Source organism: Nansenia antarctica (genome assembly GCF_963989245.1).
Source record: "Nansenia antarctica genome assembly, chromosome: 20".
NCBI lineage: Eukaryota > Metazoa > Chordata > Actinopteri > Argentiniformes > Microstomatidae > Nansenia > Nansenia antarctica.
Window position 1 is genome coordinate 11861281 of NC_137693.1, and position 24225 is coordinate 11885505.

General features: G+C 43.3%; 1 protein-coding gene across 1 annotated transcript; it reads left to right on the forward strand.

Moving 5' to 3' along the window:
* Positions 1 to 626: 626 nt before the first annotated feature.
* On the forward strand, positions 627 to 21070 carry LOC308174733 (myosin heavy chain, fast skeletal muscle-like; the record flags this gene model as incomplete). The annotated part of the gene is made up of 39 exons (XM_080549835.1): positions 627 to 833; positions 1122 to 1265; positions 1991 to 2147; positions 2267 to 2294; positions 2507 to 2624; positions 2909 to 3001; positions 3077 to 3140; positions 3232 to 3330; positions 3602 to 3705; positions 3968 to 4106; positions 4405 to 4523; positions 8366 to 8515; positions 8613 to 8783; positions 9027 to 9330; positions 9959 to 10023; positions 10136 to 10223; positions 10360 to 10477; positions 10600 to 10723; positions 11348 to 11484; positions 11589 to 11844; positions 12015 to 12257; positions 13402 to 13578; positions 13875 to 14020; positions 14256 to 14346; positions 14657 to 15046; positions 15166 to 15292; positions 15499 to 15617; positions 15859 to 16055; positions 16631 to 16814; positions 16899 to 17064; positions 17268 to 17392; positions 17618 to 17926; positions 18262 to 18465; positions 18566 to 18691; positions 19656 to 19826; positions 19958 to 20062; positions 20161 to 20256; positions 20555 to 20686; positions 21053 to 21070. 39 exons carry the CDS (start codon positions 627 to 629, stop codon positions 21068 to 21070), a joined length of 5811 nt encoding a protein of 1936 aa, XP_080405961.1.
* Between the last annotated feature and the right edge of the window lie 3155 nt (positions 21071 to 24225).

A 24225-nucleotide genomic window follows, 5' to 3' on the forward strand; every position in this document is an offset into this window, starting at 1 on the left:
AGATCTATGTTTAATATAGATTTTTCACAATGTTCTAGCTCTACTCTGACACAGTAACAAATATGTTGATTCTGACACTTCTACAGTCACCCCACAGGGTGTTAGCTTTCATTTGATACCAAGATCATTATGAAGGCCCTTGTGATTGTGGAGATATTCTATATTCACTGTGGGCATGTCATTTTGAGCAGAAAACCTGAAAAATAGGGGCGATAAGAACAGGTTGAAATAGGAGAACTATGTATAGAAAGTGTTATTTCTAAATGGTGATGCCAATACGAAAAAAAAATATATATATAAATAATGAAGAGAATATATACTTAGTAAAGAAAAAATGCTTCAGCGTCCCAATAATTAAAGAGGTCACTGTATATAATTATAGAATAATTATTTAATTGTCATTGTTTTCTTTTCAGCTGACTGTGTTTGTGGGACATTGGGTTACCAAAAAGATACGATTTAATCTGGGTGGAGAAAAGAAGGTGAGACATGAGTTTGAGTATTCACATTATTAGAATACATTCTGTTAAATATACTGCCTCTAACTCTGTTGACTGGGGAGGGGTTAGTAGTACAGACTCAAACATGTTTGTTTTTTATTCTTTCTTTCCTAGTGAGCCGCCACCATGAGTACGGATGCGGAGATGGCCATTTATGGCGCAGCTGCCATATACCTTCGTAAGCCAGAGAGGGAGAGGATCGAAGCTCAGAGCAAACCCTTCGATGCTAAGAACTCCTGCTATGTGACGGACAAGGTGGAGCTGTACCTCAAGGGTATGATTGTTGCCAGGGATAAGGGAAAAATATCTGTGAAAATTCTGGACACTCAAGAGGTAAGTCTATAACATAAAACCAAACTGCAGCTTCCATAAGCAGGATAAAAGATTGTTATCAAAAATATTATTTAAAACAAAGGGAATCTTTGATCAAAAAGTGTTTACTTAATTTCCCCTTTAACATTCAAGTAGAGTTGAGGATAGCATAGCACTAGTACTGAAATGCAAATAAATCAATTGCATGCTTATAACAACAAATCCTGAAATATTTTCAATTTGTTTATCAGTAAAAAGCTATCCATATAGTGTTGATTTGACTATTGTCTAAATATCCCACTGTTTCAGACTAAAGACTTCAAAGAAGATGACATCTTGCAAATAAATCCCCCAAAGTATGACAAGATTGAGGACATGGCCATGATGACCTACCTGAATGAAGCCTCTGTGCTGTATAACCTCAAAGAGCGTTACGCAGCATGGATGATCTACGTAAGAGACACATACACATCAGTGAACACCAGAAACCTTGCACGCATTGGCAAACGCTGAGAACAAAAACCTTGCCACCATAAGTACACTATATGGACAAAAGTATGTGGACACAATTATCGTCTGGGGCTGTTTTCATGGTTTAGGCTAGACCCCTTAGTTCCAGTGAAGGGAAATCTTAATGCGACAGCAACCAATGTGATTCTAGAGAATTGTATGCTTCCAACTTTGTGGCAACAGTTTGGAGAAGGCCCTTTCCTGTTTCAGCATGACGATGCCCCCATACACAAAGTGAGGTCCATAATGACATCATGGTTTGCCGAGTTTGGTCTGGGAGAAATTGACTGGCCTGCACACAGAGCTCTGACCTCAACCCCATCGAACACCTTTGGGATGAATTGGAACGCAGACTACGAGCTAGTCCTTCTCGCCCAACATCAGTGCCCAACATCATTAACGCTCTTGTGGCTGAATGGGAGCAAATCCCTGCAACCATATTCTAAAATCTAGTAGAAAGTCTTCCCAGAAGAGTGGAAGTTGCAAAGGTGGGACCAACTCCATATTAATGGCCATGGTTTTGGAATGAGAAGTTGAAAAGTACATATGGGTGTGATGTTCGGGTGTGCCAATACTTTTGTCCATATAGTGTATGTTCAAAGATACCTAAACTTCCACATTCCAGCTAATCTGATTTGGCTAATTCCCATTTGATCCTCTTTTTCCAGACCTACTCTGGGCTCTTCTGTGCCACGGTGAACCCCTACAAGTGGCTCCCCGTGTACGACCAGTCAGTTGTGAACGCCTACAGAGGGAAGAAGCGTATGGAGGCTCCACCCCATATCTTCTCTGTCTCTGACAACGCCTTTCAGTTCATGTTGGTTGGTAAGAAGACTCATGGATGGATGGATAGTTAGATGAGCGACTTTATGATGATGCCTTGAATGCACTAATATACCAAAGTCCAGTGAATGAATATGAACAATGTGTTTCTTTGCTTGCAGATAGAGAGAATCAGTCTGTCCTGATTACGTAAGTTGTTCACTAACATCTTAATTTTTAAAAAGTGTTCCTTTTGCAATAAGTTGGTTATTATGAAGTCAATATTGAGTAACTGAGTGAGAATATTCGTGAACATAAACTTATTATAAAAACAAGTTAAAGCAATGCCATTTTCATTTCTTGCTTAATGAATGCTGATATGATCGTAACCCTAAACCCCTCTTTCTCTGTCTATAAACCAGTGGAGAATCCGGTGCAGGAAAGACTGTCAACACCAAGCGTGTCATCCAGTACTTTGCCACCATTGCTGTGGCTGGAGGAAAGAAGGGAGAATCATCTGGGAGCTCTGGTAAAATCAAGGTAAGTTGTGCTTCTGTGTCACAAATTAGAGTAAGTTGAGGTGAATGATTGAAAACACATAAACTTTTTCTCAAATGAACTCTAGTTTGACAGAGGATTTGGGGAGGGTGTGCTGTTGGGAACCAGTGGGAAAACAGAGACAGCTGGGTGGTTTTCGGATGGGAGATTTTTCATGAGGTCTGTACCTCACTATAGCCACCTTCTCAGAACAGATGTTGTTGAAAAAAACATGAAATATAAGAGATTTTCAGTTACTAATGCTTTAGCAACTTTGTCTCATTCAGGGGTCTCTTGAGGATCAGATCATTGCAGCTAACCCCCTGCTGGAGGCATACGGTAATGCCAAGACTGTGAGGAATGACAACTCGTCTCGCTTTGTAAGTATGAGAGAAACACTTTGGCAGTTCTACCTTTTTTGTTGACTGATTTCTAACCGCCCTGCTCTACTGTAGGGTAAATTCATCAGGATTCACTTCGCTACGTCCGGCAAACTGGCTAGTGCTGACATTGAGACCTGTAAGTTAGCATTAGTCATTTCTCCATACTTATTCCACCCAAAAAAAGTCTTGCAATAGTTTACATTTTTTTCTCCTGTTCTCTCTATCAGATCTGCTGGAGAAGTCCAGGGTGGCCTTCCAGCTTCCTGCTGAGAGGGGTTACCACATCTTCTACCAGATGATGACCAACCACAAACCTGAGATAGTTGGTACGCCAAAGCAGAGATCTGGGAAAACTAGCTCCCTGTTGTGAAAGTGAAATACCCATACAGTAGCTGCTGCACTAAGTAGAGTCAGAGATGGTATAAGAATTAGCCTTTGATTTAGTTGTTGAAATGTGCCTGGCAGGGGGAATAGGTAAAACAATCCACTGATTATTGAGCACATCTGTCATTGAGTATAGTATGTATTGAGTACAAGTGGTCCATATATTTACATGTGTTTGATTTAACAGACAACTTTGTTCTCTGTTATCTACAGAAATGTGCCTCATCACCACCAACCCCTACGACTTCCCCATGATCAGCCAGGGGCAGATCACTGTGGCCAGTATCGATGACAAGGAAGAGCTGGTCGCCACAGATGTGAGTCAGGCAGAGGGTTTTTCTTTGTATCAATGATTTGTTTTGAAGTACCCAGTGTTAATGACTCCTCTCATAGGGGTGCATACCGCATCCACAAGAGTGTCCTGTGTAAGATTGTTATAATCCTATTCTGCTGCTAGTCTACTAGAGAAATAGAGAAGTCATTTGGCATTTCCATCCATTCTGCTAGATTTGGAGTTAACAGAGTGAGTTTGTCCTCACTGTTTTCTTTTCTCGCTAACATGGAAACCGCATCTTTCAGGACGCCATTGACATCCTGGGCTTCATCGGTGAGGAGAAACAGTACATCTACAAGCTGACAGGTGCTGTCATGCAACATGGCAACATGCACTTCAAACAGAAGCAGCGTGAGGAGCAGGCCGAGCCAGACGGCACAGAGGGTGAGTTCACCTCCGACCCCAAACATGAACAAAACAACAATTAGTAGTTGTTCCCCATGAAACATTAGAATAGCTGATCACTCTTTTAGATGTGTAAATTGAACTAGGGCCTGCCCTGGACACTAAAATAAAGGGAATAAAATGCAGGAGCATTTGAGTGAGCAGGCCCACTTTTGTATGAGACCCATTCGGCACGAATACATGTTCCATCACAAACTAAGACTTGTAGACAAAATAAGACACAAACAATCGTGTATGGCTCTGTTCTTGAGTCTGTTGTTGCTCCTTCTCTTTCCAGTGGCTGATAAAATCTCTTACCTCCTGGGCCTGAACTCAGCTGACATGCTTAAAGCTTTGTGCTACCCAAGAGTGAAGGTCGGCAATGAGTTTGTGACCAAGGGACAGACAGTGCCTCAGGTAGGGCATACATTTTTTTCTCTCACAATCATCCTTTAAATTCATAACATCTCTATATTTTTGACATAATTGTGAACAATCTTGAAAAACATTTGGTTTTATAGTGCTTGCATGTAAGTGCAACCCTGTGGTTCAACAATGTTGAGAAATCATAAAACACAAAAACACATATCAATCAATACCAATATCAATTTAACAACACCGGAAAAGGAAGACAAACAGCCCCCCCCCCGCTCCCCTAAGATGCAGTAACAACACTTATATAGTTTCTCTGATTCAGTGCCCTAATCCTTGAACTATAAAAATCCCTCTAATGTCCATACCCCCCTCCACCTGCATCACCTCAACTACATGCTCAATATCTCATCAGGGGAGGCTGGTTCATTAGGGGCAATTGGACAATGCCCCACCAAAGGGAGAAGAGAGAGATTTTTTTTCTATGACTTCTAGACAGTGTTGCTTCTGAATATCATAGTCCAATCAGCTAGTGTTCTGTGGAGTATATCATAGTCCAATCAGCTAGTGTTCTGTGGAGTATGTTCCAATCAGCTTCAAGTCCCGCCCCTTTCAGGGCAACTTTCAGTCTACTCGAAGTTGCACTAGGCTGTTCTCGTAGACTTGCATGTAAAATCTATTTTGGTAACTTCAGGCCATTCGGTCATTTGTCTATGGGGTTTTGGGACATGCACAAAGAATCGTACGTGCTTACGTCATGTCCGGCGTAGCTTCGTTCACCTGCTTCACCATGGCGATGGCGGCTAGTAATGTTCTGAACAACTCGGTTGAATCTTTAAAAGAAACACCGTTCAGCCGTCGTAGCAACCAGGAGAAATTAACAGTAAAGGAATTAGGACCACCCAGACCAAATTTAATTATAAAGCAAGTTTATACAAAGGCAGGGAAAATTGGAAAATCGTATAACCGAGGATTTACGAGGGGTTGGTATGAGAAGAAAACATGGCTAGCGGGATGTGAGGTAACAAATGCGTTGTTCTGCTTTCCCTGCATGTTATTCCATCCGAGTGCGGACGCATGGACAAGTACAGGTGTCACAGACATGCACCATTTGTCTGAAAAGGCAAAAAAACATGACCTGTCAAAGCTACACATGGCTAGTTGCATGAAGCTTCAAGCATTCGGGAGGGTCGACATTGCCACACAGTTGGATGAGAGCTACAGGGTCGCTGTGCGTCGTCACAACGACGAGGTGAACAAAAACCGACATATTCTCTCCCGTCTGATTGAGTGTGTGATGTTTTGTGGGGTGTTCGAGGTAGCTTTGCGGGGGAAAAATGAAAATGACTCGGGTTCCGGCAACCCAGGGATTTTTCGTGGACTGGTGGACTTGGTGGCATCGATGGATGAAGTGTTTGAGGAACACTTGAAAACAGCAACAGTCTTCAAGGGAACGTCAAAGACTGTGCAGAACGAGCTGTTGGATTGTATGCTGTCAGTCATCAGGGAACGGATTATGGAGGAAGTGAAGTTAGCCAGATTCGTAGCAATCCAAGCAGATGAGACCACGGATGTTTCTACACAGACTCAGTTGGTGCTTGTGCTGAGATACATAGACAGGAACCATGCTGTCCAAGAACGTTTTTTTGAATTCATCCCCATCTTGAATGCAACAGCCGACTCGATCGCTACTGTACTGCTGGAGAGACTTGGCAGCCTTTTCACTGAAGAAGAGAAAGGTAATGTCGCCCCCTCCCGGTTGTTTCAGTATTAAGAATGGAAAATTATGTTTATTTATTTATTTTGTGTTGTTTCAATATTAAGAATGAAAAAGTATTACTACTGATGATACTGAAATAATTATTATTAGTGTAGCGTTCCCGTACGGGGCCTGTTAACAGCTCCTCCCTTGGTGTTGTGGTTAGCGAGCCGAGGCCGGCGGTTATGCGGGAGATCGGGGTTCGACTCCCGCATGGGGCGAGCTACACTACCAGTTCCTCGTTCGTTACATTATTATTAATTAATTGGATTATAATATAATAGGACTGTAAAGTGTTATAACATATTAGTTATTTGTTCTTTTATTATTTAAATCATGTTCGAAAATAAAATATTCATTCATTCATTCATTCATTCAAGGTAAACTTGTCGCTCAAGCGTATGACGGGGCCAGTGTGATGAGGGGCGAGAGAGCTGGTGTTCAGCAGAAGGTGCGTGAACATTATGGAAATGCCCATTATGTCCACTGTTACGCACACCAATTGAACTTGATTATGCAGCAAGCCACTTCTAACATCCCCGCAGTGAGAGTTTTTTTTTCGGATTTGAGTGGTATTGCCACTTTTTTTTCCCGGTCGCCTAAACGCACGAGCATCCTCGACGAGGTTGTTGCAAGAAGGCTGCCAAGAGCCTCGTCCACAAGATGGAATTTCAACAGCAGAATCGTGAACACTGTATACGAGAACCTGGATGACCTCATAGAGTGTTTCGAAACCATCAGGACCAGCTCCTTTGATAACACCACAGTGCAGGAGGCATCTGGCTTTGTGAGGATGCTGGAGGATGAGAACTTCCGGTTTTTCCTGCATCTCTTCCACGGTATCATGCCTCACGTTGACATGCTGTACCAGAAGCTGCAGAAGAAGGACATTGACGCAGTCTTCATAAAACATGCCGTCCAAAGCTTCACAAGCAGCATGCAGGCCATAAGGTAAGATCAAAAAATATAGTTTGTACATTGATACAATTACAACTACAAGACAGCAGATTGTTCAGCTACATTTTCTTATTTGAAATCTTAACACTGTTGGTCTGTCTGCCTTCAGGGACCAAAGCTCATCTCAAGAGCAGCAGCAAGAAGCCACAGGAACCAGAACATCAAGGAGGGTCTTGGGAGAAGAAGAGAAGCAGAGGCTGTCTAAAGAGGTAGGTCCAAGTTTTGAAACACAGTGTTGGAAAATCACCACCAATCAGAGTTACATTCAGGGATGGGATGGTAGCAGTCTTTATTCAGTGTTGTACTTCCAAAGTGCTTATTTCCACATTTTCTTTTACACCCCATACTTTTGACAGATCTGCGACACAATCCTGGCCCACTCCAAAGAAAGGTTTTCTTTCACCAACCACCTTGTGAGTGCCACGCTGCTCCAAGGAGAGATGTTCCAACAGCACTGCCATGCATTCCCTGTTGAGGCTCTGAACACCACTGTCAAGGCATACCCCATGCTGAACCAGGTGAAGCTCAAGACTGAGCTGTCCCTTGTCTATGAGAGTGCTGAGTTCAAGGGCTGCTCTGGTGCACTGGCACTGTACCAGGTTCTACACAGTTACAACCTCCAGGAGACTTTCTCTGAGACTGTAGCTCTGTTGAACATCCTAATTACTACTCCCATGACAACAGCTGAAGCTGAGAGGTGTTTCTCGACCCTTAAGAGAATCAAGAACTTCCTGCGAAACACAATGGGCCAGGAGCGCCTGAATGCACTGGCCATGCTTTCAATGGAGAGGGAACTAGTCAGGAAGATGCCTGATTTTAATGAGAGGGTCATTGATTGTTTTGCTGCTTTGAAAGAGAGACGAGCTAAATTTCAATACAAGTGAGCAGTATGTATGCCGTCCATATTTTGTATTTTGTAGTATGTAAATAGTTTTATCCATCCATTGCACATTATCAGCCCCTGTGTCACTGCTCTTTATCCTGGATTTGCTGCACCTAAAATAAAAGATGTGATAACTGAATACCAATGGCTGTGAGAGTCAATTTATTTAAGCCCGCTGATTTAGGTGAATTTACCCTTGAACGTGTCACCTTAACCATCAACGCAACAATTGCCCCCCCTGAGAGATTTGGCAGGAGCCGCCACTGTATCTCATTATATTTTTTACAGGTGAATAATTCCGTGATGGCTCTGGCTAAGTCCATCTATGAGAGGATGTTCTTGTGGATGGTCATCCGTATCAACGAACAGTTGGACACCAAGAATGCAAGGCAGTTCTACATCGGTGTGCTCGACATTGCCGGTTTTGAGATCTTTGATGTGAGTATGTTGTCAGGACAAGAAAACAAGTTGCGATTAAGAAAGATTACAGCCATGTATGTCCAAAAGATTCTTCATTATGAAATTCCACCAACAGTACAACAGCATGGAGCAGCTGTGTATTAACTTCACCAACGAGAAACTGCAACAGTTCTTCAACCACACCATGTTCGTCCTGGAGCAAGAGGAGTACAAGAAGGAGGGAATCATCTGGGATTTCATTGACTTCGGCATGGACTTGGCTGCCTGCATTGAGCTTATTGAGAAGGTAAGCAGCCTGTGAGGATTCTACTATTTAATGATGGGTGTCAAAATAACAATTAATAGAGGTAGTTGTTTGAGACTATTGTAAGATGTCCGCATTGTGGTACAACACATCTTACTGTTAGTAACTCAACATAGTCCTTACTTACTTACTATGCTTCCACGACGTGCATGTAAAGGTGACTGTTGAAGTAAAGAACATGAAAACATGAACATAATAATTGAATTCATAACTCTTTTTGCACAGCCATTGGGCATCTTCTCCATCCTTGAAGAGGAGTGCATGTTCCCCAAGGCTTCAGACACAACCTTCAAGAACAAGCTGAACGACCAGCATCTTGGTAAAACCAAGGCGTATGAAAAACCCAAGCCTGGCAAGGGCAAGGCTGAGGCCCACTTCTCCCTGGTGCACTATGCGGGCACTGTGGACTACAACATCACTGGCTGGCTGGACAAGAACAAGGATCCCCTGAATGACTCTGTGGTGCAGCTCTACCAGAAGTCCTCAGTCAGACTTCTACCTGTCCTCTATCCTGCTGCTGCAGCTGAAGGTAACATTAGCATCATATTAATAACTAAGCATTAGCATGATAATTAGTATTAAGCCGGGCAGACACTACATGATTTCAGGCATGAATTTCCCACGAAGAAATGTACATAACATATCAGCTGTAAATGTGGGTCATCTGCAGTGAACCTTTACCTGCACAGCGTGAGTTGGTCAATGACGTGAAGAGAAGACGTAATCACATCCTATTTGAATTCAGACATGTCCAAAGTTTTTGATGGGGGATCCTTTCTACTTGTGCAGTGTGAGGGGTGCTACAGGGCGATATGAGAAATTCAACCAATGGGATTCCAGGATGCTGTAAATAATGGCAACACACAAGTGCCATTTGGGACCATAGTCAATAGCCAAGTTACAATAGAATACTTAAAAGATTGGCTAAAATATAGAATTTTGAAGGGATTTCAAGTTGCAGGACAGAACGTCTTTTCAATATAGCTTAAATATATGATATTATTATATTCATATTAATTATTATATATTTAATTATATTTCTCTGTTTGACTATCATGATCAAGTATTTTAAAGAATAGTGAACCCTTTCCTGTCCGTGCCAGGATATCAGGTCCAATTTCTGTCATTTATAACACTTTTTTTACTCTTTGAAAAAGATACTTCAAAGAAGGGAGGCAAGAAGAAGGGAGGTTCCATGCAGACTGTGTCCTCCCAGTTCAGGGTGAGCTTTAGTCCTGCCTGCCTGTGTGTCTGTTGAAACTAACTATATTTTGAAAAAGTGTAAATTAAGTCTGAGTTATTGTGAGAGCCCTATGGTTTGTAACCCCTCACAGGAGAACTTGGGCAAGCTGATGACCAACTTGAGGAGCACCCACCCTCACTTTGTGCGCTGCCTCATCCCCAACGAGTCAAAGACTCCAGGTACAACACAGAGAGACATACAGACTAAGCCCATGATTAAACTACTGATCATTACTATCCTTGAGTCTATAAAATATACATTGCATGCAATTGTACAGGTTTATTTAGGGGTTAAGATGCATTTTGTGTTTTCCAGGTCTGATGGAGAACTTCCTGGTTATCCATCAGCTGAGGTGTAATGGTGTTCTGGAAGGTATCAGGATCTGCAGAAAGGGCTTCCCCAGCAGAATCCTCTATGCTGACTTCAAGCAGAGGTAGAGTACACAGTACACAGTAGACAGTAAACACACACACACACACACACACACACACACACACACACACACACAATAAGTAACATTGTTAAGTAAAATATTTAACAACTCTCCCCATCCAGGTACAAAGTACTGAATGCCGGTGTCATCCCTGAGGGTCAGTTCATGGACAACAAGAAGGCTTCTGAGAAGCTGCTTGGGTCGATTGATGTGCCTCACGATGAGTACAAGTTTGGACACACCAAGGTCAGGAGATGTTACACGTAACAGGACTGAAACATCAAAGAGATGCTACAGGATCATTGGTGTCATTTGGTGTGATTTCAGCCTACTGTTCTAAAAGTACAATGTCTTCCCGTTGCACATGTCAACAGACGTCAAGTTTTGCAAACATTCGCTTCGACCAAGTCTCGAACTTGCGTCCTCTGACTTGCCAACACACGTGAAAGTAAAAGTACTGCCCCTTCATAATATTGACGGTGAAAAACTAGGGATGGTAGAACAGTGATTTAGTTAATGGATTCTATTTATTATTATTCTATTTATTATTATAATTATTGTTATTATTATGTATTATTGTTGTTGTTATTATTATATTTATTATTATTATTATTGTTTTGATAGATTAGAGTTGTACAAACTATTCATTATCCAACCGTTTCCAAAATCAGAGGTTTAAAAAATACATAGTCATGATGATCACATAGCATCTCTTTAATGTACGATATCCATTCAAAACCTTGTCTCTCCAATTCTCTTTACAACCAAGTGTAGGGGTGTTGAACCTCTATTTGACTTTCTATTCTGCCTCTTCCTATATGTTACAGTGTCTACCTCCTCCATTTGACATGTTTGTTTATCTGTGCTCAGGTATTCTTCAAGGCTGGTCTTCTGGGTGTCTTGGAGGAGATGCGTGATGAGAAGCTGGCGTCTCTGGTAACCATGACTCAAGCTCTCTGCCGTGGATTCTTGATGAGGAGGGAGTTCATGAAGATGATGGAGAGGAGGTATGGGATGGAAGATAATCTTTTTAGCACTATTTATTATATTATTGAGCCTTTCAAAAGCATGAATCTCACTCTTCCACAATTGCCTTCCTATTGTCAACCAGAGACTCTGTCTACACCATCCAGTACAACATCCGCTCATTCATGAATGTCAAACATTGGCCATGGATGAAGGTTTACTACAAGATCAAACCCCTGCTGCAGAGTGCTGAGACAGAGAAGGAGCTGGCCAACATGAAGGAGGACTTTGAGAAGTGCAAAGTTGCCCTGACTAAGGCAGAGGCCCGTAAGAAGGAGCTGGAGGAGAAGATGGTATCTCTCCTGCAGGAGAAGAATGACCTTGCCCTTCAAGTTGCATCTGTGAGTGAGCGACCAGGGCGGACACACACACACACACACACACACACACACATTTTTCATAGATTTGTATTGATTTGCTGTGTACCCTTGGACGAGAATCAGTTTATAGTTGCATACACTTTTGTGTACAGTTTTGAAGCCATTTGCTTTTTCTTCCCTTCTGAAAACAGGAAGGAGATTGTCTGAACGATGCTGAGGAGAGGTGTGAGGGGCTCATCAAGAGCAAGATCCAGCTGGAGGCCAAACTCAAAGAGACGACCGAGAGGCTGGAAGATGAGGAGGAGATCAATGCTGAGTTGACAGCCAAGAAGAGGAAGCTGGAGGATGAGTGTTCTGAGTTGAAGAAAGACATCGATGACCTGGAGCTAACTCTGGCCAAAGTGGAGAAGGAGAAACACGCCACTGAAAACAAGGTCTCATAACACATACAAACTACAATCTGATCAAACTGTCAATGTCAAACAATCAATTAATCCAACCATAGAAAAACAATAACTAAATCCAAGTGATGTTGGTCCTGTAATGAAATAGTAGCAGCATAATACTCCACACATTCATAGCATATTCTGGACTCGTCATTCTATATCTGATATAAATTCATGGTATACACTGCCATCTAGAGGATCTAGTATCTGCGAACACCTGCAAGCTATGAATGAATGAATGGACTTTATTGTCATTGCTACAGTACAGGTACCAAACAACGAAATTTAGGAGGGGTGGCTCCCCTGGTGTTAGGAAAGGAAAAAAAAAAAAAAACTTTTAGAAAAAGAATAAAATCACAAGAAGGTAAGGAGCTGGTTTACATAAATAAAGGCTATGTACACAATCCACTGTACTATACTGCACAGATAGTCAACTAGGGTTGTCATATTGCACAATAGTATTTTTTCACGTTATTTAAAGTGTCACAGTTTGCAGGCTTGAAATGTACATGTTTGTGCCTCAGCACTACACCTGATTTTTTTCAGTCCAGCAGCTGCCATACAATCCGTCCAGACTGTCCAGGGCCCAGAACTTAGGTCTTTGCTGTGTTCAGGGCCTGGACGGCCCTGTGGTAGAAGCAGTTCTTCAGTCTGTTTGTCTTAGCGGCCGGGGTCCTGTACCTCCTTTTCGAGGGCAGCCTGATAAAGTGTACGTGCCCAGGGTGGGTCGGGTCCCTGGAGATCTTGGAGGCCTTCCTGAGACAGCGTGTGTTGTACAGCTCTTCCAGAGAGGGGAGGGGGGCGCCGGTGATCTTCTGTGGTGTTCTCACGACTCTCTGTAGCGCATTTCTCTCCGCTGTTGTGCAGCTGTAGAACCAGTTGCAGATGCCGTAGGTGAGGATGCTCTCCACTGCGCCGCGGTAGAAGGCCACCAGTATCTCCTGCTTGTTGTGTTCTTTCCTGAGGCATCTCAGGGTGTATAGCCGCTGTTGTGCCCTCTTGATGCCCTCTTGATGGTGCCTTTTGTGTTGTCCTTCCAGGTCAGGTCATCCCGCATGTGATGCAATATGAACTGCATTTCCCTTCATGATGTGAAATGACAAAAGACTATCTCTGTTGTGGTTATGTTCAGGTTAAAAACCTGACCGAGGAAATGGCGTCTCAGGATGAGGCTGTTGCAAAGCTCACCAAGGAGAAGAAAGCCCTCCAAGAGGCCCACCAGCAGACACTGGACGACTTGCAGGCAGAGGAGGACAAAGTCAACACTCTGACCAAGGCTAAGACCAAGCTGGAACAGCAAGTGGATGATGTGAGTGGCCAACAAACATAAAGCTGTGCTAGTGTCAACCAATATTGTAATGGAAGAGAAAACCTTATTGTTTTACATAAGTTAAAACAGACAAACAGTCACATACAAGCTGGGAATTACTAGATGGCTATTATCGTATGAAAGACAGGATTAGTAATTTATTTAAGGCAACCATTATGAACCTGCACCCTGGCTTATACTCTCAAAAGCATTACTTCAATAATCTAGTTTACTTCATCAACAACATTGTTGTTCATTATTTAGATTTTGATGACAAATGTGTGTTTATCTTTAAGCTTGAGGGTTCTCTGGAGCAAGAGAAGAAGCTCCGTATGGACCTAGAGAGATCTAAGAGAAAGCTGGAGGGAGATCTGAAACTGGCCCAGGAGTCCATAATGGACCTGGAGAATGACAAGCAGCAGTCTGATGAGAAGATCAAAAAGTAAACGCAAACAAATGACAAAAAAGTTGTATTTGATATAAATTGAACACTCATTTTGCTTTACATCGTTGCAGTAGTCAGAATCATCATTCTGTTGAAACAAAACAAAAACAACTTTTTATTGAATTCGTAAATAGACAAATCGGAAAAGATGTCTTCATATATCAAAGTGAACGGTATGATAGACTTTCCATTTACACTATCAAACTGCAATCAATGTGTTTGTGTTCTTTAGAAAGGACTTCGAGACCTCCCAGCTCCTCAGCAAGATTGAGGATGAACAGTCTCTGGGTGCTCAGATGCAGAAAAAGATCAAGGAACTTCAGGTACAGAACAGGACAGTCTGATGGCTCAGTTGGCTGTATAGTGTCTAACGACATTACAGTTAACATTTTCAGGATCGCCATGAGAAACAGTGATCACTTCATTCTAGCACTGTCCTGGTTTGCAATGGTTTAGTTGGTTTAAGCATGATGCTTAAACACCATACAGTACATTCTGTTTGTTAACTATAAGTTGCTTTGGATAAAGACATTTTAATAATAAAATAATCATTTGTGTACTATTATTTTGTGAGCTCCTTTGCTTTGACTGTGTTGCAGATTTAATCTCTCTGTTTGTGTCTCCCTATTGTAGGCCCGTATTGAGGAGCTGGAGGAGGAGATCGAGGCTGAGCGTGCTGCCAGGGCTAAGGTGGAAAAGCAGAGGGCTGATCTTTCCAGGGAACTTGAGGAGATCAGTGAGAGGCTGGAGGAGGCCGGAGGTGCAACCGCTTCTCAGATAGAAATGAACAAGAAGCGCGAGGCCGAGTTTCAGAAACTGAGACGCGACCTAGAGGAGTCCACCCTGCAGCACGAGGCCACAGCCTCCGCTCTGAGGAAGAAGCAGGCAGACAGCGTGGCAGAGCTCGGGGAGCAGATCGACAACCTGCAGCGCGTCAAGCAGAAGCTGGAGAAGGAGAAGAGCGAGTTCAAGATGGAGATTGATGACCTCTCCAGCAACATGGAGGCCGTCGCTAAGTCTAAGGTCAGTAGCAATGTTTGAATGGAACAGGGTGTAGGGATCAATTCAAATAAAAGTAGAAAAAGGAAAGCTTGGCACAAGATAATCATGTAAAGTAATAATGGTTTATGTTTCACTACCAGGGCAATCTCGAGAAGATGTGCCGTACTCTTGAGGATCAGCTAAGCGAGATCAAGACTAAGAATGATGAGAATGCGCGACAGGTCAATGACATGAGCGCTCAGAGGGCCAGACTCCTGACTGAGAACGGTACCAATCATACTGCAGATACTGTAGAAGTGCTTCATGTACTTCATCTAGGACCAGCTTACCCACACCAAATCCTACCCTTAACATCAGAAACAAATGACTGACCATAACTCAAACTTGATCCCCTTTGAGCAGTGACAACAATTAACATTAATCATTAGAACTTAGCGACCAGAGACCCTATTAAGATGCCCTGTTCCCCACAGGTGAGTATGGTCGCCAGCTTGAGGAGAAGGAGGCCCTGGTGTCCCAGCTGACCAGAGGCAAACAGGCCTTCACCCAGCAGATTGAGGAGCTGAAGAGACATGTTGAGGAGGAAGTCAAGGTAAGGAACTCAAAATAGACTCCACCGGCCACAACGTTTTGAACTACAGCTTCATGTTGACTATGATTATGCCACCCAGTGACAGTTCTTACAGTTCTAACTGTAATATTTAGTCTCTACTCATGTCTCTCTCTTTGTCTTTTTCTTTTTCAATGACACTTTTACACCCTCTCTATTTTTCCTACTCCCTTTCACCTCTCTTCCCCCTATCCCCTGTCACCTCTTCTATTTCTCTCCCCAGGCTAAGAACGCACTGGCCCACGGTGTCCAGTCTGCCCGCCATGACTGTGACCTCCTGAGAGAGCAGTTTGAGGAGGAGCAGGAGGCCAAGACAGAGCTGCAACGCGGCATGTCCAAGGCCAACAGTGAGGTCGCTCAGTGGAGGACCAAGTACGAGACTGATGCCATCCAGCGCACTGAGGAGCTGGAGGAGGCCAAGTGAGTCACACACAACCCTCATTTCAGGGTTGGGGGGTATTTCATTTATGTTCTGTTCATTCTGGAGATGAGTTGACACATTTTAATTAAATAATTAAAAAAGTTATATTTATCAGGAACATTTTAATATATATTTGGGGATTTATTCAAGGAAGTCAAGTGAGTCATACAAAACAGCAAAAACACAGTCTACCTCACTGTCCTATCTGTTTTGATATACAGTAGGTTGGCAATGAAAGGAAACCAGAATGTGGAAGTAGAAATGTACAGTGTTCTCATAGATTAAGACAAAAGAGTGCTATTTGCCTAAACCAAAAGACCCTTGTTTACTTGAATACATGTCACCCTAGCTTATTGTCCTTGGTCTGATTTAAAGAAATCTGATTCATATAAATAAAGCATGGGTTGTCAATTAAGGCAGTAATAGATTAATCTGTTCAATTAATGGATTAATCTTTAAAGGCCTAATATACTGTAGCATGTTTCTCCCATCACCTGTAAGAGCCAGGTGTGCAGACATTCTCTGACACAGTCCCTCAGAGGTGAAGCTTTAAAATGCCTCATCTGTCTAACAGGAAGAAGCTGGCCCAGCGTCTGCAGGAGGCAGAGGAGACAATCGAGGCGACCAACTCAAAGTGTGCCTCTCTGGAGAAGACCAAGCAGAGGCTGCAGGGAGAGGTGGAGGACCTCATGATTGACGTGGAGAGAGCCAATGCTCTTGCTGCCAACCTCGACAAGAAGCAGAGGAACTTTGACAAGGTGTGAAATAACTATGTAACATCAATTAGTTCATGGCAGATAAAAGAAAAAAGAAAAAGATTAAAATCACATTCATTTCCCTAGGTCTTGTCAGATTGGAAGCAGAAGTTTGAGGAGGGCCAGGCAGAGCTGGAAGGAGCTCAGAAGGAGGCTCGTTCTCTGAGCACAGAGCTCTTCAAAATGAAGAACTCCTATGAGGAGGCTTTGGATCAGCTGGAGACTCTGAAGAGAGAGAACAAGAACCTGCAACGTGAGTCAAATGGCAGCAGATTTATTTGGCGTCTCATCAAGCTATATGAGTGACCCTATTCTACAGAACAATGTTTAAATTGTCATTCAACTATTTTTAGAGGTTATTTTAAGACACTTAGCTACACCAGACAGTACAAACATTTGCCTACATAGATAAGAAAATCCACCTGTTCTGAATGAATTCTGTGTTTCTGTTTGCAGAGGAGATCTCTGACTTGACTGAGCAGATTGGGGAGACTGGCAAGAGCATCCATGAGCTGGAGAAGGCCAAGAAGACTGTGGAGACAGAGAAGTCTGAGATCCAGACTGCCCTGGAGGAAGCTGAGGTAGAAACTAATACCGTTTAATCCTGTTCATATACTCATCCTTTCATTGAAGCGTTACTGTCCAGTTTAGTCTCATCGAGATGAAAAAAAATTCTTCCTATCCGATTGTGACATTTCCATGGCATACAGTAGCAGGCCCCTTTCCAGGACAAGCCATAGTTAATAAGTGCCAGTCCACTGCTCTCCCCCACATTCAACGCGTGGCTACTGTTTTGTTTTGTTCAGGGTACACTGGAGCATGAGGAATCAAAGATTCTGCGTGTGCAGCTGGAGCTAAACCAGATCAAGGGAGAGGTTGACAGGAAGCTGGCGGAGAAGGATGAGGAGATGGAGCAGATCAAGAGGAACAGCCAGAGGGTGACAGACTCCATGCAGAGCACCTTGGACTCAGAGGTGAGGAGCAGGAACGACGCCATGAGGGTGAAGAAGAAGATGGAGGGAGACCTGAACGAGATGGAGGTCCAGCTGAGCCACGCCAACAGACAGGCAGCCGAGGCCCAAAAACAGCTGAGGAACATCCAGGGACAGCTCAAGGTAAGGGGCTGGGAAATCAGTCACAGTAAACATTACCCCTAACCATACATTTTAGATGAGATAATACAACCTATTACTAACCTTAATGATTAGAAAAAATATATAACAATCTCAGCCCATATCAGTGTCTGGTGAACTCTCATGTGTCTGGTGAACAAAAGTGAAAATGTAGAGAGGGTTTTGTCTATTTGCCAATAGAATAGAACGCAGGAATAAAGTAGACTGGTGTATGAAATAATAGAATGGGTATCAGGGAACACAATGTATGCATCCCTTACCGATCCTATCAGCCAACAACAACACGTTTTAATGCTTAATGTCTTTGTGAATCCCAGGATGCCCAATTGCACCTTGATGATGCTGTTCGCGCAGCAGATGATTTGAAGGAGCAGACAGCCATGGTGGAGCGCAGGAGTGGTCTAATGATGGCTGAGATTGAGGAGCTCAGGGTTGCTCTGGAGCAGACAGAGAGAGGCCGCAAAGTGGCTGAACAGGAGCTGGTGGATGCCAGTGAGCGTGTTGGACTGCTTCACTCCCAGGTATAGGTGATTTCTAGGCAGACTCATCTTACCCGCTGTGTGACTTTTGTAAAATGTCTTGAAATACAGTTCCATCTAATCATTGAGTTTCCTCATACAGAACACTAGCCTTCTGAACTCTAAGAAGAAGCTGGAGACTGACCTGGTTCAAGTGCAGGGAGAGGTGGACGACACTGTGCAGGAGGCCAGAAACGCAGAGGAGAAGGCAAAGAAGGCCATCACTGATGTAAGTCCCCATATTCAAAACAAAACCATACAAGAAACATAATTTGTGTCCAAAGTAGAGGTCTTTACAGATCAACCCGAACCCGAAAACTAAAGACCAGGGTAAATGACAGATTTACGGGGGTGGACCTGATGAGCAGCTCTGATCATGAGTGTTGCATATACAGTTGTCACCGTCAATCCCAATTCATCAAAACCTGCACTATAGTCTAGCTGCCTCTGGCCACGTGCACCATCACACAAAATGATAGCACATAGTGAGAGAGAGAGATAGCAATGGAATGCTAGATGGAGTAGGGTGAACACTCTCACCACATTTTGGCTATTTGGGACAGCAGCTTGTGAAACCGGGAACCAATTAAAATGTTCTGACTTTTATTCTGAAATGTTGATGACAACGTTGTTGAAAATCAATGACACACTCGCTAGTCAAGCAATGGATTCGTTGAGTAATCCCCACTACTACACTAACTAGCTAATAGTGGGGATTACTCACCGAATCCATTGCATTGCAATATTTTGGCTTGACCAGTGAGTGCGTCGTTGATGAAGATATGATATGTTCCACATCATAACACCACACATGTCATAACCATCATGTCATAATATGTTGTGTTTGCACTAAATATCATGTCACATAAATATATCATGGCACTAAATACCATGTTCATCATGTCACATCCAATCATTCACTCCAACGTCATGGGTGCGTGCATCAATTACCTCTCCAAGCATCAGAGAGCACTCTGGCACACTGAGGAGACCTTATTTACAAAGGTAGCCCAAAACAGAAAGTTAGGCTTCTTCCTGGTTGGAGTCAGAAATCCACGGGTCTATTTTAGAACAGGTCCATGTTTTTTGACCCGTAAGGATCTCTATGCCATGGTCCAATTGTAGCTGGGCTGAGCACAGGATCTGTGACACATTGTGGATGAACTAAATGCTTGCACACACTACCATCTTAGGCAGCCATGATGGCAGAGGAGCTGAAGAAGGAGCAGGACACCAGCTCTCACCTGGAGAGGATGAAGAAGAACCTTGAGGTCACAGTCAAGGACCTTCAGCACCGTCTGGATGAGGCTGAGAACCTGGCAATGAAGGGTGGCAAGAAACAGCTCCAGAAACTGGAGTCCAGGGTAACTTTGCAGTACTTATGGCATTCAATACACTTTTGTTCACAGTCTATCCATATTAATCTCTACTTCTTTCCAATAACTCACGACTGATTTCACCACCTTAACCGCATACCTGTGTTGACTCGATACAGGTGCGTGAGCTTGAGACTGAGGTGGAGGGCGAGCAGAGAAGGGGTGCAGACGCAATCAAGGGTGTTCGCAAGTACGAGCGCAGAGTCAAGGAGCTCACTTACCAAGTAAGAGTAACAGAAACACCGTAACACATTCTGATCCAGTCCGGCACCTGAAAGCAAGTATGAACATTGACTTTGATTCCTTTGACTTTCTCCCACAGACTGAGGAGGATAAGAAGAATGTTACCAGACTTCAGGACCTGGTTGACAAGCTGCAGCTTAAAGTGAAGGCTTACAAGAGGCAGGCTGAGGAAGCGGTGAGTCACATACTACCAGTCAAATATTCTTACTGAATACTGTATACGACACATGGGTTTGTTCATAGTCAACATACATGACCACATTTTGTATCCACAATGTACATCACAAGTAACTGTTAAGGAAATAATATATACAGTGCTTCCTTTGCTTCTATTTTATCATCACTATAAGAAAAAAGTAAATATGTAATCAATATAACTAATATCATTTTGGTTCATTTGTTTTGACAACAGTGTAGGCTGAGTGTTATTGTCTCCCTCTCTCATTCTCTACCTCTCTTTTTTTATCTCCCAGGAGGAACAAGCCAACTCCCACATGGGTAAACTGCGTAAGGTTCAGCATGAGATGGAGGAGGCAGAGGAGCGTGCTGACATCGCTGAGTCCCAGGTCAACAAGCTCCGGGCTAAGAGCCGCGATACTGGAAAGGTACAAAGCTGCTAATAAACCTGTACCTGACTCATGTCCCAATATGACCTCATCAACAACACCATTTCAGGTTCAGTGTACACATAGAGGTCAATATTGACTTTTACATTCACAACTGTCTGGGAAGTCTCTGAGAAATGTATCCTTCGGGTTGGGTGGGGGGGGGGGGGTCCTCCTTTTTGGCATTCCACAATGTCCTCCTGTTAATGACAGATTAATACAAACCAAACTGACACTCAAGCTTAAACTCAAAGTTGAGCCCAGAGCCAAATAATTGCTTTTCCTAAACAGTCTAGTGTTATTTGAAGTGATCATACCTAAGAGGTTCATTCATATTCATCCCTTATTTTCTTTCTCTCTTCACAGGCCAAAGAGGCTGAATAAACAAGACCACAGTCTGTGGTGCACCGATTGTGAAAACATAAAAAAAAAAAAAAAAGATTTTCATTGTGAAATTCTGATCATTGATTAAAAACTTTTCCTTTGTGACTTTGTGGTCGTTTTGTCTATGAATTGTGGCACAAACAATGTTTCAGAAGATCTGTGAAAAAAAACATACATTGACATAGCAATGTCTCAATACTTTTTTCAATAGTTGTTTATAACAGTGTGTGATTGATTTTGCGAATGTGGCTAGGTCTTGCGAGTTATTGATAAAGTCCCTGCTAGTTTTTTAGATACTACTGCAGTAGTATGCTCTATGCACTACTGGTGGCCTTCTACCGCTGCGCAGTGGAGAGCATCCTCACCTACTGCATCTGCAACTGGTTCTCCAGCTGCACAGCCGCAGAGAGAAACACGCTACAGAGAGTCGTGAGAACAGCCCAGAAGATCACCGGCGCCCCCCTCCCCTCTCTGGAAGAGCTGTACAACACACGCTGCCTCAGGAAGGCCTCCAAGATCTCCAGAGACCCATCCCACCCTGGGTACGAACACTTTGCCCGGCTGCCCTCGAAAAGGCGGTATAGTACAGGACCATGGCCGCAAGGACAAACAGACTGAAGCTCAGCTTCTACCCCAGGGCCATCCAGGCCCTGAACACAGCAAAGACCTAGGTTCTGGGCCCTGGACAGTCTGGACGGATTGATGGCAGCTGCTGGATTGAAAAATCAGGTATAGTGCTGAGGCACAAATGTGTACATTTCAAGCCTGCAAACTGCGACACTTTAAATGAATGTGCAATAACACTATGTGCAATATGACAACCCTAGTCGTTTTATCTGTACAGTATAGTATAGTGGATAGTGTACATAGCCTTTATTTATGTAAACCAGCTCCTTTCCCTTCTTGTTTTTTTTAGTTTTTTTCTTTCCTAGCACCAGGGGAGCCACCCCTCCCAAATTTCGTTGTTTGGTACCTGTACTATAGCAATGACAATAAAGACCATTCATTCATTCATTCATTCATTCATTCATTCAGATATAGTCTACACAGTTCTGCATAACGAGTTCTGCATAGCCTGACCCTACCAGGGTTTTCTTGCCTCAAAATAAGGCTTACTCTTGGGCCACACTGGCTACCTCTACCTCACACTGAGGTATTTCCTCGATCAAATGCAAATCAATTCATAACTTTTATATAATGTGTTTTTCTGGATTTTTTCTTGTGGATATTCTACAACTTGTTTTACAAGCACTGTTAAAATAAACCTACCATTAAAATGATAGACCGTTCATTTCTTTGTCAGTGGGCAAACTTACAAAATCATCAGGGGATCAAATACATAATTATTTCCCCGACTGTAGCTGCTCGACATCCTCTGGGATTTAGCCCAGAGGCTACGGTATCGTTTCAGTAGTTCGAACTGTTTCTGATTCGGATAGCTGGGGTCTTTGATAGGCCTGAGGGTCTTACTGACACATCAGTCACTGTAGTTGTCCTGGATGGAGGGTAGCACACAACCGCTGATCTTCTCGGCTGTCTGCACTACCCTTTGCAGTGCTTTGCTGTTTAGGGCAGTGCAGTTCCTGTACCAGGCAGTGATACAGCCTGTCAGGATGCTCTCAGTTGTGCCTCTGAAGAAGGCTCCCAGTATCTTGGACTCTAAGCCGAACTTGAAAGTCATCAGTAAAAATCATGAGTCAATCAACCTCCAGCAGATCAGTTTTGCTGATTTTTGCAAATTGGTGGGGCTCCAGTTCAGGTGATAGCGAGACACAGACCAGCTCCTTGACCAGCTTCTCACAGCATTTGTTCACTTCGGGAGTGAGAGCAACAGGGCAATATTCATTTGGGTATAATAACTTGTTCTTTTTCGGCACAAGGACAATGATGGATGACTTGAAGCAGGAGGGAACTATACCTGTGGAGAGGGAGAGATTGAGTATGTGAGTAAAAACGCCAGCCAGCTGCGGCGCGTAAAGTTTGAGTACCCAGCAGATGTTGAAGACAACAAGGGAACTGGAGAAAAGGCAGGTTCTTCCAGGAACTGCTGAAGCAGTCCCAACAGTCCTCACAAACACGCTGGATTCCCTGGAGTGGGAATCTACTGCCCTGCCAAAGAGTTTTCTTTGTACCAGGCACAGGGCATGGTAAAAGACATGACCTGGATGGACTCAATCTGCCTTTTATGAGACTGAGAAGCAGAGGTGGATGGTGGAAAAGGGGAAGTGACTATGCAGATACACACACAGAAATCTACAAAGTGGAAAATGTTCCTGTGTATTGCAACATATTGTGCTTTTTTGTTAGTTATTTATTATTTACAATGAAATTCTTCATTCATGTTGTCACACTGTTGGAAATTGTTTTGGGGTTGTAGAAGCCGATGAATTTTCTTGTCAGTATGTCTGTGTCACCCTCTACAGGCTTGGAGGAGAGAAAGACCTGGTCAAGAGAGGACCAGGTGTTGTTGATTGGAGGCAGAGGAGAAGGGATATTGGCCTAGCCAACCACAGTGTCATAGTGCTTCATTCTATTTTTAGACGTGTTTTTTTGGTGATTTTTAGTGTGTGTGTGTGTGTGTGTGTGTGTGTGTATGTGTGCGCGTGTTGTGGCAGGCCCCTCGCCTCGACCAATATAAACACACCCTCGCTGCTCTCCGTGAGGGAATGCCAGTGTGTGTGTGTGTGTGTGTGTGTGTGTGTGTGTGTGTGTGTGTGCGCACATGTCACTAGACACTACAACAGGCCTAGGTGCCAGACTTTCATCTGAGGGCCTTTAGATTAAGTTCATTGATTTCCTAGAGCTAGGGACAGATTATGCCTAATCCTAAACCTAACCCTAATCCTAACCTATACTTAACGCTAAACACCAAATCCAACCTCCCAACCCCAAACCTTACCCAAACCCAAACCTAAACTGTAGTATAATGAAGAGAATAATGAAGAGATTGATGGAGAGGCCTTAAAGAGATCTGTTTGAGAAACTGCAACTGGAGGAGCGTGGAACACTGCCAGAACAAACTGCCAAATAACCTATATATATTATTACCCCGGACTGTGAGTCAGAATGCAGTGAGGGATTCCCTTGGTAGTTTGTATTCACAGCCTGTGTCACTATGTTTATGTGTGTCTGAGCATTTTATGAAACTGCAGGTA